At 36.9% G+C, this 17,049-nt stretch overlaps 1 protein-coding gene across 5 annotated transcripts in view; it reads left to right on the forward strand.

Annotated features, from left to right (window-relative positions):
• Positions 1–17,049, forward strand: part of SEC24B (SEC24 homolog B, COPII coat complex component) — a 110,601-nt gene that overhangs the window by 82,890 nt on the left and 10,662 nt on the right. For all 5 annotated transcript variants that reach the window (XR_008374903.1, XM_053564641.1, XM_053564700.1 and 2 more), the window contains 8 exons: positions 1,330–1,442; positions 7,213–7,331; positions 8,217–8,272; positions 8,497–8,703; positions 11,822–11,945; positions 12,216–12,374; positions 15,134–15,307; positions 16,021–16,131. Coding sequence is in view for 4 of the 5 variants with exons in the window: in XM_053564641.1 (XP_053420616.1) it covers positions 1,330–1,442; positions 7,213–7,331; positions 8,217–8,272; positions 8,497–8,703; positions 11,822–11,945; positions 12,216–12,374; positions 15,134–15,307; positions 16,021–16,131 (1,063 nt within the window). In the remaining variant the exon portion in view is untranslated. The remainder of the gene's footprint in view (positions 1–1,329; positions 1,443–7,212; positions 7,332–8,216; positions 8,273–8,496; positions 8,704–11,821; positions 11,946–12,215; positions 12,375–15,133; positions 15,308–16,020; positions 16,132–17,049) is intronic.

Genomic DNA, 17,049 nt, shown 5'->3' on the forward strand with positions numbered 1-17,049 from the left:
CATCTGCCTCCTATGTCGTTGGGACTACAGGCACCAACCAAAATGGTTGGCTGTTTTTTCTTTTCTTTCTTTTTTTTTAATCTGTTTGTAGTAAAGATGGGGTCTTGCTCTTGCTCAGGTTGGTCTTGGACTCCTGAGCTCTAGGGATCCTCCTGCCTTGGCTTCTCAGAGTACTAAGATTATCGGGGTGAGTCACCATGCCTGGCATAAAACTTTAAAAAAATAAAAATTTTGGCTTGGCATCTGTAGCTCAAGCAGCTAAGGTGCCAGGCACATACACCAGAGCTGGTAGGTTTAAATCCAGCGTGGGCCTGCCAAACAACAATGACAAGTATAACCAAAAATTAGCCAGGCGTTATGGTGGGTGCCTGTAGTCCCAGCTGCTTGGGAGGCAGAGAATTGCTTAAGCCCAGGACTTGAAGGTTGCTGTGAGCTGTGACACAACAGCACCCTAGTGAGGGGTGACACCTTGAGGCCCTGTCTCAAAAAAAAAAAAAAATATATATATATATATATATTTAAATGGGTTTAGGATGGTGAAAGGATTTAGAGAGTGCTTAGCACTAAATAAACAAGCTTAATTAAAAAAAAAAACAAAACACGTCTTAATAGGTGAGAGAGTGAGACCTATCTCTTGAAAAAAAATTATTTTTATTTTTATTATTATTATTTTTTTTAGAGACACAGTCTCACTCCCTCGCCCTTGGTAGAATGCTATGCCATCCTAGCTCACAGCAACCTCCAGCTCTTGGGCTTAGGCAATTCTCTTGCCTCAGCCTCCCAAGTTGCTGGGACTACAGGCGCCCGCCACAACACCTGGCTATTTTTTGTTGTTGTTATTGTTGCAGTTTGGCCGGGGCCGGGTTTGAACCCACCACCCCAGGTATATGGGGCCAGCACCCTACTTACTGAGCCACAAGTGCCGTCCAAAAGAATTTTTTTTTTTTTTTACAGCGGTGCCTGTGGCTCAAAGGAGTAGGGTGCCCGCCGGCCCCATATACCGGAGGTGGTGGGTTTAAACCCAGCCCCAGCCAGAAAGTGCAAAATAAAAAATAATTTTTTTTAAGATATTTTAGCCAATAGTTCTTACTGCAAAAAACTTTTAACCCATCAATTTAGGTATTACTGTGTATTGACTGCCTTTATCCATAACCAACTTTACAAAAAAAATTGAAGGAATGTAATTTTTATTAGTACATAAAATTTTACAAAACAGCAATCCTGTTGTGAATTTTTTTGTATAATATAGTCAGCAAATATTCAGTAGTGATAGTGATGTAAAAAGAGTAACTTGTACCTACTAAATAACATTATTTTTATTCTTTTTAGCTTCGTCCTCCTCAACCTGCAGTTTACTTGTTCGTGTTAGATGTGTCTCATAATGCAGTGGAAGCTGGATATTTGACAATTCTGTGCCAGTCACTGTTAGAAAATCTAGACAAGTAAGAATTTTTTAAAATCATATGTGTATATGTATATAAATGTACATAAATATGAGGTATTTATGGGTTTGGTTTTTATTAAGTTTGATTCATTTGATTCATTTAATAGTTAAAAATAGTTTAAAAGAGTACTCCTTTTCTCCTATACATAGAATAAGGATCCTGCTACTTCAAAATGATTTATGATATGGTATCTAATTTAGACTTGTCTAATTTATTTTTCTGATTTAGCTGATTTGAACACTGAGATCTAGAAACTTGGACTTGGCCAGAGTATAAGGAATTAGATGAAACTATTATCAAAAAGAAAAAACATCAAGTGTTGGGAAGGATATGGAGAAAAGGGAACCTTTGCACATTTTTGGGAATGTAAATTAACACAGCTATTATGGACAACAGTGTGAATGTTCCTCAGGAAATTAAACGTAGAATTACATATGCTTCAGAAATCCCACTGGATCATATGGTAATTCATATGGAAAATAGTTTGTAGAAAAGATACCTGCACTCTGGTGTTTATTGCAGCATTATTCACAAGAGCCAAGATTATTATTATTTTTTTTTTTTGCTTTTTGAGATGGAGTCTCACTATGTTGCCCTTGGTAGACTGCTGTGGCATTACAGCTCACAGCAACCTTGAACTCTTGGGCTTAAGCAATTCTCTTGCCTCAGTCTTTCAAGTAGCTGAGACTGTAGGCGCCCGCCACAATGGCTATTTTTATTGTTGTTGTTGTTGCAGTTATCATTGTTGTTTGGCAGGTTTGGGTTTGAACCCACCAGCTCTGGTGCGTGTGGCTGGCACCCTAGCCTCTGAGCTACAGGCACTGAGCCAAGAGCCAACATTTGTAATCAACCCAAGTGTCCATCATTAGATGTATGGATAAAGAAAATGTGGTGTGTGTACACAAATGGAATATTCTCCCACTTTTAGAACGAAAAAAATTTTGTAAAAAAATTTGGTCATTTGTGATGCCAGTGATGAACCTAGATGACATTATGTCATGAAATAGGGCAGGCACAGAAAGACAAATACCACATGATCTCACTCATAAGTGGAATGTAAAAGACTTGATCTGGAATAGTTGTTAACAGGTCTAGGGTGGTGGCAATAGGGTGGGGGTTGGGGAGAAGTTGGTCAAAGAGTACAAAATTTCGTTAGGAAAAAGTTCAAGAGATCTGTTGTACAGCATCATGATTATAGTTAACAGCAATATATTATACTCTTGAAAAATGCTAAGAGACTAGATTTGAAGTGTTCTCACTGCAAAATAATAACTTCATGAGGTAATGCAAATGTTTACTAGCTAGATTTAGCCATGTTTATATATTTCCAAGCATCTTGTTTTACATGACAGATACATACAATTATGTCAATTAAAATAAAATAAAACTTAAAATAAATGAAGGAATTTTTTTTAGGAATCTGGATGAAGAGAAATCTAGCTATTTTTTATGCCTGAGCAAGGAATTTTTTACAAGGTAATTTTAATTGCACTTAATGAGAGGATTAGCCAGATAAAGGGAAGGAGGAAGGAATTGCCTTTGTGCTAAGTATTAGGAAGCCAGAAACCGAGCTCTTCATTTTAGCACGTTAGTAATGAGCTGCATTGTGGAAGTAGAAATAGATTATAAAATAGGTGGCTTACATCTGGCTCTTATTCCTTCCTTCAAGATTTGTACTGAAGGAACCTTTTAACTAGATTTAAAAATGAACTTTCTGAAATTCAGGTAAGCAAAGTCATTTGTGCATTTCTTTTTTATACTCCATCACCCACAAGAGATAGGACTTAACATTGTTGGTCAGAGTGGTTCATTGTTGCAATGGCTCTTGGTGTGTTGAAGATGTAGGGACGGTTATGTATGAATACTTTGTCACAAGTACTCTTGGAATTCCATAAGATTCTCTTCCATCTTCCTTTTGAGCTTAAGAAGCTTTGTCCTGTGTGCTACTTTTAGTCACCACAGTCTGCATAATTACTGATCTTGACTTGTAAAAGAAATTGATAACAGTAAGGTATCCAAATTATTTTTTATTTCAAAAATCTTAGGGAGGGCTTGGCACCCGTAGCGCAGTGGTTATAGTGCCAGCCACATATACTGGCCTGCAGGTTCGAACTCGGCCCGGGCCTGTTAAACAACAATGACAACTGCAACAAAAAATAGCCGGGCATTGTGGTGGGCACCTGTAGTCCCAGCTACTTGGGAGGAGACAAGAGAATCGCTTAAGCCCAAGAGTTTGAGGTTGCTATGAGCTGTGACGCCACGGCACTCTACTGAGGGCAACATAGGACACTCTCAAAAAAAAAAAAAAAATCTTACGGAGTATAAATGTTTTTTGTTACATGGATGAATTATATCATGAAGTGTCACCAGAATAGTGTACAGTGTACCTAATAGGTAGATTTTTTTTTTTCTTACTCTGTTACCCAGGCTAGAGTGCCATGGTGCCAGCATAGCTCACAGCAGTCTGAGACTCCTGCCTCAGCCTCCCAAGTAGCTGGGACTACAGGTGTACATTACTATGTCCAGCTAATTATTTTTAGTTAAAACAGGGTCTCACTCTTGCTCAGGCTGGTCTCAGATTCCTGAGTGCAGGTAATCCTCTCATCTTCGCCTCAGCCTCCCAGAGTGCTAGGATTTTTATAGGCGTGAGCCACCACTACACCTGGCCAGTGATTTTTATCCCTAACCCTTCTCCTGCCCTCCGCCCTTCTTTGTTTTCAATGCCCATTACCCCTCTTTATGACCATCTATATCCTTCATTTAGCTCCCACTTATAAGTGAGAACATGTGGTGTTTGTTTTCCCATTCCTGAGGTACTTAATATAATGGTTTCCAGTTCCATCTAAGTTGCTGCAGAAGACATTATTTCATTCATTTTTAAGGCTGAATGGTACTCCATCCTGTGTTTGTGTGTGTGTATGTATGATACACACACACCCCCCACGTTTTCTTTACCCACTCATCAGCTGGTGGGCACTTAGTTTGGTTCTCCATCTTCACTATTTTGAACTGTGCTGTGATAATTTGGGTGCAGGAGTCTTTGTATAAAAAGACTTCTTTTCCTTTGAGTAGATACTCAGTAGTGGGGTTGCTGGGTTGAATGGTAATTTCCATAATGCTTTCCATAGCAATTTCCCACCAACAGTGTATAAAATGTTCCCTTTTCACTGCATCTATGCCAATATTCGTTATTTTCTTGCTTTTTAATATTGACCATTCTGACAGGTATTTCATGTGGGTTTTTTTGGCCATTTATGTATCTTCTTTTAAGAAAAATGTTTGCCCACTTTTTGATGGGGTTATTTGTTTTTTCCTTACTCATTTGTTTGAGTTCTTCGTAGATTCTAGATATTAGCTTTTTTTTGAAATATAGTTAATTTTTGTATATGGTGAGAGATAGGGATCCAGTTTTGTTCATGCAAACATGTGGCTGTACAGTATTCCCAACACCATGTATTAAGTTGGGGATCCTTTGCCTAGTGCAAGTTTTTGTGTGTTTTGTCAAAAATCAGTTGTTCTTAGCTATATGATATTGCTTCTGGGTTTTCTATTCTATTCCATTGATCTTCGTGTCTACATTTATACCAGTATCATGATGTTTTGGTTATCGATAGCCTTTTTATAATACAAATATTGTAATATAATTTGAGGTCATGTAACATGAGGCCTTCACATTTGTTCTTTTTGCGTAGGATTGCTTTGGCTGTTAGTTACTCTATTTTGATTCCATATGATATTTAGGATTATTTTTTCAAGATCTTTGAAAAATGATGTTACTATTTTGGTGGAAATTATGTTGAAACTGTAAGTCATTTTTAGCAGTATGGACATTTTAGATCTTCAAGGCTTTAAACATTTCAGAGATATTGAAAGATTTGCTTTTAGTATTTGTTAGTAATTTAGAGTTTTTGTGTTTGAGGGTGAATTATTTGCCCTCATTTTAGTCACAAGGACTGACTTCACAATAGCTTTAGCAATGACTATCAATGGAAGACCACACTGCAGAAAGTGGTTTGTTGATTTTTTTTGTTGTGTTTTGTGCTGTTTGTCTTTAAACACCAAATTTTAATCCCAGCAGGGTACATCCTTCCTGAAACTTGCATTACCAGATTGATACATGCAGTGGATGGAATAAGCTCCTATCCCGTTTCTTTCCTTCAAAATTCTACTTAATATATTATTCCCATACAAAAAAGCATGAAGATCTGTCCCACCTGTGCAAAACTAAAGATGAAAAATTGAGAATGGAAAATAGTATTAAAAATTTTTTTTTGGATTGCAGCGGAAAGTAGAGGCATTAGAGATATTAGGAAAGTAAAAAATATGAAAATTATAAAGATGATAGTATAGAGCAGTAGCATAACAACATGGTTTTGGGAAAGGGCTCAGGAAAGAAGAAGAGTTTGGAGAAGAATTGTTTGATGGTGGAGCAGTTCAAAATTCAGTTCAAAATTCTGTATTTTGAACTTCGGTAGATCAGTAGTCTCCACTCTTAACCAATAATAAATGACTCCAATACTCAGTGACCTTAGAAATCTCAAAGAAATGAAGATTAGTCTGTGGAGACATCATAAATCTTGACCAGTATTTGTAAGCTGAATACCCACATCATTTGTTCCATTCTGTTCTCTGAAATAGTTTTGACCTGCCTTGTAGACTATATGTGAGTAGCCTGATCAGTTGTCCATAGCATTAATTACTCTTCATACTTTGATGCACATATTTTGGCCCCTTATAATATTTGAAGATACTGGTATTTTAAGGGCATTGCTAAAACAATAAATTACGTAACTGAAGATAACATAGTTGGTGGTACTTTGAAAATATACTTATTACAAGATGAGACATCCATTTTATGATTAATAATGAAAGCTTGACAGGCAATGAAATGCCAATTCTTTTATATGGAGGAGGTGACTTTTGAAAAAATTTTAAAACATTGATAATAGTGTTTTAGTGTTCAACTAAATGTGGTTTTTGTTTAAAATTTTGCACATTAAAATCTGATTTGCGTTATATTCAGTCTTTCTATTATTTTTCTTTATTTTTTAATTTTTTTTTTGAGACAGAGTCTCACTGTGTCACCCTTGATAAAGTGTGATGATGTCACAGCTCACAGCAACCTCAAACTCTTGGGCTTAAGAGATTCTCTTGCCTCAGCCTCCCCAAGTGTCTGGGACTGAAGGCACCCGCCTCAATGCCCAGCTTCTTTCTGGTTGTAGTTGTCATTGTTGTTTGGCAGGCCTGGGCTGGATTCGAACCCGCCAGCTCTAGTGTATGTGGCTGGCTCCCTAGCCACTGAGCTATAGGCGCCAAGCCTATGTATTCAGTCTTTTCTTAGGAAATACTCATTTGTCATTCTGCTCATCAAGTGCTTAAACAAAATATACTATTGTTGTAGGATTGGGACTGAAAATATGAATTAAGTTTTCACCAGAAAAGAACATATTTTAAAGGAAAGTTAGCAAGAAATCCTTGTGTTTTTTAATCATTTCATTTTTAGTTTGGTTTATTCTTATTTGAATACGGAGTAGTTCAGCTTTCTGAAGTGTGAATTTTAAATATGTTAGTGTTTCATCTGAAAATGGAAAATTTCATCCTTGCTGTTTTCTGATATATATTAGTTTAGAATAGGAGTCAGTGTTCTGTCCCCTATAAAACAGCATATGTGTAGTTGTTGTTAGACTTAGTTTACTATTTCATGATTTTCTGAAATAAAATATGTTACTGAGGACTTAGAATTTGATATTGTCTTTTTCATCTTCAGACTTCCTGGAGATTCACGAACAAGAATAGGATTCATGACCTTTGATAGCACTATTCATTTCTACAATTTACAAGAAGGATTATCACAGCCTCAAATGTTGATTGTGTCTGATATAGATGGTAAGCAGTCAGAAAAATAAGTTTTTTCAATTATAGATGTTGAGATGGGGTCTGATTTATTTTATAATACATGTTATATATGCTGTGAGAATAATTTCATGCTCTTTGGTATTTTAAAATAATTGACTTTCTGGAAATACCTTGATTCTAAGTTTTTTTTTTTTTTTAATGCCTGTGTCTGTTATGAAGTAGGACAGTTAAGTTCATGAACTCATCATAGAACAGTGCTACATACCTCATTGCTGAATATCACTATGGTCACCTTGGTAGTACTCTCCTTGGGAAGCTATGTACTGACACCAGCACCTAGTCCACTCTTCCACACGATTTTGGAACTTTTTTCAGGAATGGCCATCAGAGTTGTTGTCATAGGATGTCTCACAATTAAGTGCTTTAACTTGTGCTTCATTGCAGAATATCACTACAGTTGCCAGATGGCCAAGGGGAGTCCTTTGAAGGTGACTGTAGTGATACTCAGCAATGAGAGGTATGTAGCACTTTTTCTAGGATGACTTTGCAAACTTAGTTGTCAGACCTCATAAGATAAGAGCTCTGATGGCTGTTTCAGAAGAAGTTCCAAAATTGCTTTGAGGGGTGAACTAGGGGCCGGCATTAGTGCATAGCTGTCCAAGGGGAGTACCTCAAAGGTGAGCATAGTGATATTTCAGCAGTGAGATATGTAGCACTTTTTCTAGGATGAGTTCGTGTACTTAATCATGCACCTTTGTAGTATACACACATATGCATAATGTATACAAACTATATATACTTAATAAAGCAAAATTATAGTATATATTAATGTCTGACCTGATAAGAGCTAAGATTTTCTAATTTGTTATATTCTCTTGATTTAACTTATTGATAAAATGTATGTTTTTCTCATAGATGTTTTTCTGCCTACACCGGATAGTTTACTTGTAAATCTGTATGAAAGTAAAGAGGTGAGATTGATTTGTTTTCTTAACGTATCAGAACATTTCTGTTATTTCTCAAGTATTTACTAAAATATGTAACAGTTATTAATATATAAATACTGCAAACAGTAGATAATTTATTGACTCTTCAGTTTACAGTCTCCAGAAATACACACACTATACTCTGGAATATTTTAAAGAAGATTGTCTTGAATGCTCAGTAATCTAACTTTTAATCTTTGTTTTCCCAGCTTATAAAAGACTTATTGAATGCATTACCAAATATGTTCACCAATACAAGAGAAACACACAGTGCCCTTGGTCCTGCGCTTCAGGCTGCCTTTAAATTAATGTCTCCAACAGGTGGCCGTGTGTCTGTATTTCAGACACAGTTACCTTCCTTGGGTGCAGGACTTCTGCAGTCCAGAGAAGATCCTAATCAGAGGTCAAGTATAAAGGTATTTTTATATTTAGTTTCTCTGTCACATTCAGGATGGTGTTTTCTACCTTTGTAGACTGTGTAATTATTTATTTTTCTACTTCTTTAATAATTTTCAAAAAGCTGAAAGAATTAATTTCAGTGCTTCTTGTTTTTGTGTTGTAGTATTTCATTTTTATTACTTTGTAAGTCATAGACATTTAGAAATCATTTACTGTAATCCTTTCATTTTACAGATGAGGAAAATATCTTGGTATTTAATGGTAAAGATGTGACTTGATTTTCTGACTCTAGTGCTCTTTTCTGTTACACAAGTGATAACAGCTTACTAAATGCAAGCTAATATAATTTAACATGTTCATACTAACAAACTTTAATCTATAAAACAGGTCATTGTATAAAACTTAAAAAGTAAGGCTGGACATAGTGGCTTATGCTTGTAATTCTAGCCCTTGGGGAGGCTGAGGCAGGAGGATCACTTGGGCCTAAAAGTTTGAGGTTGCATAGAGTAAGCTATGATATCAGTGTACCCTGGCCCTGGCAACAGAGCAAGACTCTGTCTTGGAAATAATGAATTAATTTTAAAAATAGGTGAAACTTGGAAAGTAGAATAAACATATAAATCATCTGCAGTCTCACTATTGGAATATTACCGTTTAGTTATACAGACACGTATAGGCATAATTGGGTATCATACATATATACAGTATTTTTTTAACTGGGCTTTTTCATTGGAGAGTATTTTGTGAGCATTCTTTGAGGCTCCTAGAACTATGAAAAATGTATACATATACACACTCTGGAACGTTTTAAAGAAGATTATATTATATACATATGTATATGTGTATGTTCATGTTTTAGTGAATGGGAAATTAGTTTGATACCTTTCCAGTCATTGAAACATTGAAATACTAGTTATCTGTAGTATTTTCACTATCAAAAAAAAATATATATATATGAGGCCGAACACTTAGGTTTTACATGAAGATTTGGACAGGACATTTTTTTTTTTTTTTTTTTTTTTGAGACAGAGTTTTACATGTTGCCCTCAGTAGAGTGCCATCTCAGCTCACAGCAACCTCCAACTCTTGGCCTTAGCTATTCTCTTGCCTCAGCCTCCCAAGTAGCTGGGACTACAGGCACCCGCCACAACGCCCAGCTATTTTTATTTTTGGTTGTAGTTGTCATTGTTGTTTAGCAGGCCTGGGCTAGGTTTGAACCCACCAGCTCTGATGTATGTGGCTGGTGCTGTAACCACTGTGCTTATGGGCGCTGAGCCAGGACAGGACATTTTTAATCCCTTCTTTCAAATAATAAACTGGAACATGCCTTTTTATTTTTTTCATGAGTTCTGTCTGTCCTCAACTTACATTTTGTAAAATGCGGTAACTATTTACAAGTATCAGTTAAACAGTTTTAATAGTGTCATAAGTCTTTAGTCGCATATTCAGTTTTTACATATGATAAATTACTAGAAGTAAAATTATTGGATCAAATGGCATAAACCTTATTTAAGTTATTAAAGAATAGGGCATATTTTCTTCATTTGGGTTTTTTTATCAACCTGTACTCTTAAGAGTTCTCATCCTTTAGTCGCCATTGAGTATTGTTGCTTTTTTACTCTTCGCTAATTTGCCAGAGGAAAATGGTGTATATTTTGCTTTTTCATAGTAATTGTATTTTTAAATTGCTTTTTAGAAAGATGCTAATTTTAAAACAAAATTTTAAAACTCATCAACAACTATAGCTAGCATTCAGTTCATTGATACATTATAGTCCATGCTAAATTACTGTGATATTTGGAATACAGGAAGCTATTATATACATAATTAATTCTTTGGTATAGTTTCGTTGTTTCTTGTTTAACTTTCAAAAATATTCTCTGTCTCTCATTCAAAAGCTTGAGTATCTGTTCTGGTGTACATCTTCCTTTCATATCTTTTATTCTGTATTTTAAAGTAAACTATAATAGGATTAAGCCAGGTTCAGTGACTGTAATATCAACTGCTCAGAAGCCAAGATGGGAGAATATCAGCTTGTGATTCTTAACAGGTGTGCCATGGCATACTGGTATGCCATGAGAGGATCTTAGATGTGCCTTGAAAATTTTTAAAGATAATTAATTAAGGGTGGTGCCTGTGGCTCAAAGGAGTGGGGAGCTGGCCCCATATGCCGGAGGTGGCAGGTTCAAGCCCAGCCCCGGCCAAACTCTGCAAAAAAAAAAAAAAAAATTAAATTATTTTAAAGAAGTTCAAAGCACAGTAAATGTATTCCTTTTTTTAGTCTTTTTGATCAACATAAGTTAAGTGTGCTGTAGAAGCTTAACTATGGGTTCAAGTGTGCCTTGAAATAAAAAAGAAAAAAAAAGATTGAAAAATGCTGGCCCAGGAGTTTGAGGATGCCCTGAGGTATGAACATACACCACCCTCCAGCGTGGATGATGCAGTAAGGCTTCATCTTAAAAAAAAAAAAACAAACAGGATTAACATTTTGTTAAGCAATATTATATGATTAAGAACTTGGAGACTGTTGGCAAGTTACTTAACTTCTGGGGTGAAAAGAAAAAAAAAAAAACCTAGAGATTCTTTCTCCAGTGCCACCATCTCAGTTCAGGTTTCTTCATATCAAAAGGAGAGCCTTCCTTAATCTTGTACTCTGTCATGTACTTGTACTCTACTGTTGTTATGTAACAGTACATAATAATGGTTAGTAGTACTCACTCTGGAGCCAGACTTCTTAGGTTTATATTCTAGCATTCTCTCAATAGTTATGTAATCTTGGTCAAGTTACTTAATCAGTTTTTGCCTCAGTTTCCTCATCTGTAAAATTTAGATAATAATACCTTTGTGAAATATGTGTTATGAAAGTTAAATTATTCAATTTATATAAAACATTTAAATTATTCAATTTATATAAACCATCTCAAGCAGTAAGATGCTTATGGTGCATAAGTGCTTTTTATATAGGTAAGCTGTTGTTATTATAGGAAATCTGTGCTGACTGCCTAGACATTTTAAAAAACTTCTTAGTTTGGTTAAAGGGACAGAAGATATCCTTTTTCTTATTATAATGAGTGACATAAAAATATGTGCATAGTTAAAGACTTTTACCTCTTTCCTTATGATCTATTGACTTAGGTGGTACAACATCTTGGCCCTGCAACTGATTTTTATAAGAAACTCGCTTTAGATTGCTCAGGACAGCAAACTGCAGTGGATTTATTCCTTTTAAGTTCACAGTATTCTGATCTTGCTTCTCTAGGTAAGCAGGTATCGTTGTGTTTATCTGTTCACATTAACATTTTTAACACAGTATTAAATGTAAACTCTTCAGTAAGCACTCTCAGTATTTTTGGGAGAATTAGATAGAGATTATCTATGAAAACTATCAGGATATTTTAAAGCACTATGCAAACATGACATGCCATTACTATTTTGTTTATGTAAAATGATTCCCTGTTCTTAGTAGTAAACTTTATTGTATGTTATATTTTATTATAGTAGCTAATACTTTTTGTATTTCTCTCTAAAGCTTGCATGTCCAAGTATTCTGCTGGGTGCATCTATTATTATCCATCTTTCCACTATACTCACAATCCTTCACAAGCAGAAAAATTGCAAAAAGACCTTAAACGATACCTCACAAGAAAAATTGGGTTTGAAGCTGTTATGAGAATAAGGTGCACTAAAGGTATGAAATTGTAAAGTTTTATGTTGTTTTATGTTCAACATGTTTTATGTTGAATACTTGTATCAAAGTCAGTGAGCATTTCATATATTGCCTACCTATGATCATAACTGTTGATCATAGAAGACTTTGTGTAATCCAGTTAGCCACACATTTTGCTGTCCACCAGCCCAATCAACGACACAGAGGTATCACTTTAGACGGAATGATTTATTTATTAATTAAGAGAAGACTGAGGCTCGCTCAGGCCTACAGCGATTGTACATCTTTATTCACTGTATTATATATCCAAACTCATCAGATAAGAATAAATAAGAATAAAGAACAAAACCATTAATTGAGACTGCCATAAAAAATTTCTCCTCAGCATAAATGTTACAAAAGCATGTACACGTCATTTCTAAGTCTGGAGCATATAACTTAAAGATAAACTACAAGGACACCTGGCTGTCTGTTCTGTTCGCCACCTCCCTAAAAGGTTAAATGAAACTTTTGTGTAATTTGAAGTTAGGGAATGAAGAGCAACAGTTTAGCCTCAGACAGGTGCTAAATCTCCAGCTACGACTTGGCAGGGGACCTCAGGGAATCATCTCTCAAGGCCTTTTCAGCAAGCAGGGAAGAATTAACCCCTGTGTCTCTGCTGTTTTAGTAATCAGGGAGGAATTAACCCCCAAGTCTGTCTTATAGCCGAGAATAGAATTTTCCCGTTTTAGGTTCTCATACCTCAAGGAGCACATATGAGACAAAGCCACCTTTCTGGGGTGCTGAAAACTGTGCACCTTCACACACCCTGTTTAAATATATAGAGTTATTGAGCTAGGCATGGTGGCTCATGTCTGTAAGCCCAGCACTTTGGGAGGCAAGGCAGGAGGATTGCTTGAGCCCGAGAGTTCAGGATTAGTTTGGGCAACATAGCAATACCCCATCTTACAAAAGAATAAGAAAAATTAGCCACATGTAGCATCTCGTGACTATAGTCCTAACTACTCAGGAGGCTGAGGTAGGAGATGACTTGAGCCTAGGCTGCACTGAGCTATAATCACACCACTGTACTCCAGCTTGGGCAACAGAGCAAGATCCTTTCTCTAAAAAAACGTGAGAGTGGGGGCGGCTCCCGTGGCTCAAGGAGTGGGGCGCTGGCCCCATATGCCAGAGGTGGTGGGTTCAAACCCAGCCCCGGCCAAAAAAAAAAAAAAAACGTGAGAGTGTGTGTGTTGTGCAGGGTGGCTACCCTGTATATACATACATATATATATATATAGAGAGAGAGAGAGAAAGAGAGGTGGATATTGAATAATTATTGCCCAATTTCTTAAATAAGTGGACAGAAGTAATGTTTTGCTTTACTCATGAAGAACCTAAGAGAAACTCTGTTATCAGAAATCACTTTAGGAGAATAGGGAAGATCTTCAATGAAAATTGTCAAATTGAGGATCTGTGCCTTTATAATTCTTTAATTTACATTTCCTTGTTTTTTTGTGAATGCTTTTTTGGAGGGATTCAGATTCCTTATTTTATTTTATTTATTTATTTTTTTTGTAGAGACAGAGTCTCACTTTATGGCCCTCAGTAGAGTGCCGTGGCGTCACACAGCTCACAGCAACCTCCAACTCCTGGGCTTAGGCGATTCTTCTGCCTCAGCCTCCTGAGCAGCTGGGACTACAGGCGCCCACCACAACACCCGGCTATTTTTTTGTTGCAGTTTGGCCAGAGCTAGGTTTGAACCCTCAACCCTCAGTATATGGGACCGACGCCCTGCTCACTGAGCCACAGGCGCCGCCCTATTTATTTATTTTTTTGAGACAGAGCCTCAAGCTGTTGCCCTGGGTAGAGTATCATGGCATCACAGCTCACAGCAACTTCCAACTCCTGGGTTCAAGCGATTCTCCTGCCTCTACCTCCCAAGTAGCTGGGACTACAGGCGCCCGCCACAATGCCCAGCTATTTTTTGGTTGCTGCCGTCATTGTTGTTTGGCGAGCCTGGGCTGGATTCGAGCCCGCCAGCTCAGGTGTATGTGGCTGGCGCCTTAGCCACTTGAGCCACAAGTGCCGAGCCAGATTCCTTATTTTAAATCTAAGATGAGCTGTATAGTAATCTTCATTTATTTACTTTTGTACATTAGGTTTATGTCTGACTTCAAACCACATATGAGAAAAATGTTAGTAAGATTATATAGGGCAGCACCTGTGGCTCAAAGGAGTAGGGTACCGGCCCGATATACCGAGGTGGTGGGTTCAAACCCAGCCCTGGCCAAAAACTGCAAAAAATAAAAAATAAATTAAAAAAAGATTATTTATTAGTGCAGTGGCCCATGCCTTTAATCCTAGCATTCTGGGAGGCCAAGGTGGGTGAATTGCCTGAGCTCAGAAGTTCAAGATGAGCCTGAGCAAGAGTGAGACCCCATCTCTAAAAAAGTGTGGCATTGTAGCAGGCACCTGTAGTCCTAGGTATTTGGGAGACTGAATCAAGAGAATTGCTTGAGCCCAAGAGTTTAATGTTGCTGTGAGCTATGACGCTACGGCACTCAACCCCAGGGTGACAGAGTAAGACTCCTTATCAAAAAAGAAAAAAAAAAAAAGATTAGGTATCAGTGTAAGTTAAATGTTGTCTCCCTTTTATGTAACCGGCATTGGTTTTTTGAATTAGTATTTTAGAAATTCACCTACACTTCAACTTCACTCCTCAGTTATCCTTTTGATTAGCTAGAGATAAAGACACTACTGTTAACTTCATCTTTTATATCAAGTTTTCTCTTTTTTAGGTCTTTCAATGCACACTTTTCATGGAAACTTTTTTGTTCGTTCCACTGATTTGTTATCCCTTGCCAATATCAATCCTGATGCTGGATTTGCTGTGCAGCTGTCAATTGAAGAAAGTTTGACAGATACTTCCTTAGTGTGCTTTCAAACAGCCTTATTATATACATCAAGCAAAGGTATTGGTAACAGAAATGAAGGGTAGCCTGCAGGAATTCTCCTGTCCTTTACACACTCTTAAGTGGGGAAAAAGAATGAATACACAGTGGGAACTAATCCAGTTTACATTAGTTAATCAAATGTATGTCCCATTATTTGGGGAAAAAAAATGAATACACAGTGGAAACTAATCCAGTTTACATTAATCAAATGTGTGTCCCATTATTTTCTTTCGTTTTGAACTCTTTCAAACCTTTAAGTAATATACTTTTTTTTTTATTTATGGAAGACTTACATTTCTAAGATCATATGCTTCTGGCAAACAATTCACTCTAAATCTAGCTATGCCCTCCTTTGCATTATTTCTTGCCCCATAAGATTAAAAACTACATAGCAATAGGCCTTCATTTGTTATTTGACAGTCTTAAGTTTTCTGATACTTTACTCTGTTGGATGTAGTGTAGAGTAAGTGACGTTAAAATAAAAACTAGAACTTAATGTTCAACTATGTGTGAAATACGGTGTATATTCATAGTCTACCTTTAGATTTGGAGAGTGTTTAATTTTCTTTAGAATATGTTAACTGTAAAACTTTGTTTTTATATCTGTAAATCTTGTTGGGAATTTAATCCAGTCAAAGCAATAGCTTGAATAAAATATGATTTATTTGCTTTGTTTCTAGTTGGTACAATGTTTTTTTTTTTTAATGACTTTCATTTACCATTTTGTTTAGGTGAGCGGAGAATTAGAGTTCATACACTTTGTTTGCCAGTGGTAAGTTCACTAGCAGATGTATATGCAGGAGTCGATGTACAAGCCGCCATCTGCCTTCTCGCAAACATGGGTGAGTACAAAATGAAGGAACAGGTGAAATGTTTTTTTCATTTTCTTTTCTTTCTTTCTGTCTTTCTTTTTTCTTTTCTTTTTTTTTGAGACAGAGTCACTATGTCACCCGCAGTAGAGTGCTGTGGCATCACAGCTCAGAGCAACCTCAAAATCTTGGGCTTAAGTGATTCTCTTGCCTCAGCCTCCCAAGTAGCTGGGACTACAGGCACCCACTACCACACCCAGCTATTTTTTGTTACAGTAGTCGTTGTTGTTTAGCTGGCCCAGGCCAGGTTCGAACCTACCAGCCTCAGTGTATATGGCTGGCACTGTAACCACTGTACTACAGGCGCTGAGCCAGCTTGTTTTTCTTTTCTTTTATTATTTTTATGTATTTATTTTTAGAGACAGAGTCTCTCATTTTGTTGCCCTCGGTAGAGTGCCATGACATCACAGCTCATAGCAACTTCCAACTCCTGGGCTTAGGCGATTCTCTTGCCTCAGCCTCCCGAGTAGCTGGGACTACAGGCGCCCACCACAATGCCCAGCTATTTTTTGTTGCCGTTTGGCCGGGGCCAGGTATGAACCTACCATCCTCGGTATATGGGGCCAGCGCCCTAGTCACTGAGCCACAGGCGCCACCCTTGTTTTTCTTTTAAACTAGAAATCTCTTCTTTAGAAAGTATTATGTTTTACACTTTTATTCATTACAGTGTCAATTAGAGACAGTTCCTGTATTTCTTCCTAATTTTAGTTTAAAATTGTTTTGTGGAATTTATAATCACTAAAATCTGCAAAAACCTAAATGTTCTTGAACTAATGGATATATACAAAAACTGTTGTATTGGGCGGCACCTGTGGCTGAGTGAGTAGGGCACCAGCCCCATACACCAAGGGTCGTGGGTTCAAACCTGGCCCTGGCCAAACTGCAACAAAA

Source organism: Nycticebus coucang, chromosome 1 (genome assembly GCF_027406575.1).
Source record: "Nycticebus coucang isolate mNycCou1 chromosome 1, mNycCou1.pri, whole genome shotgun sequence".
NCBI classification, from domain to species: Eukaryota; Metazoa; Chordata; class Mammalia; order Primates; family Lorisidae; genus Nycticebus; species Nycticebus coucang.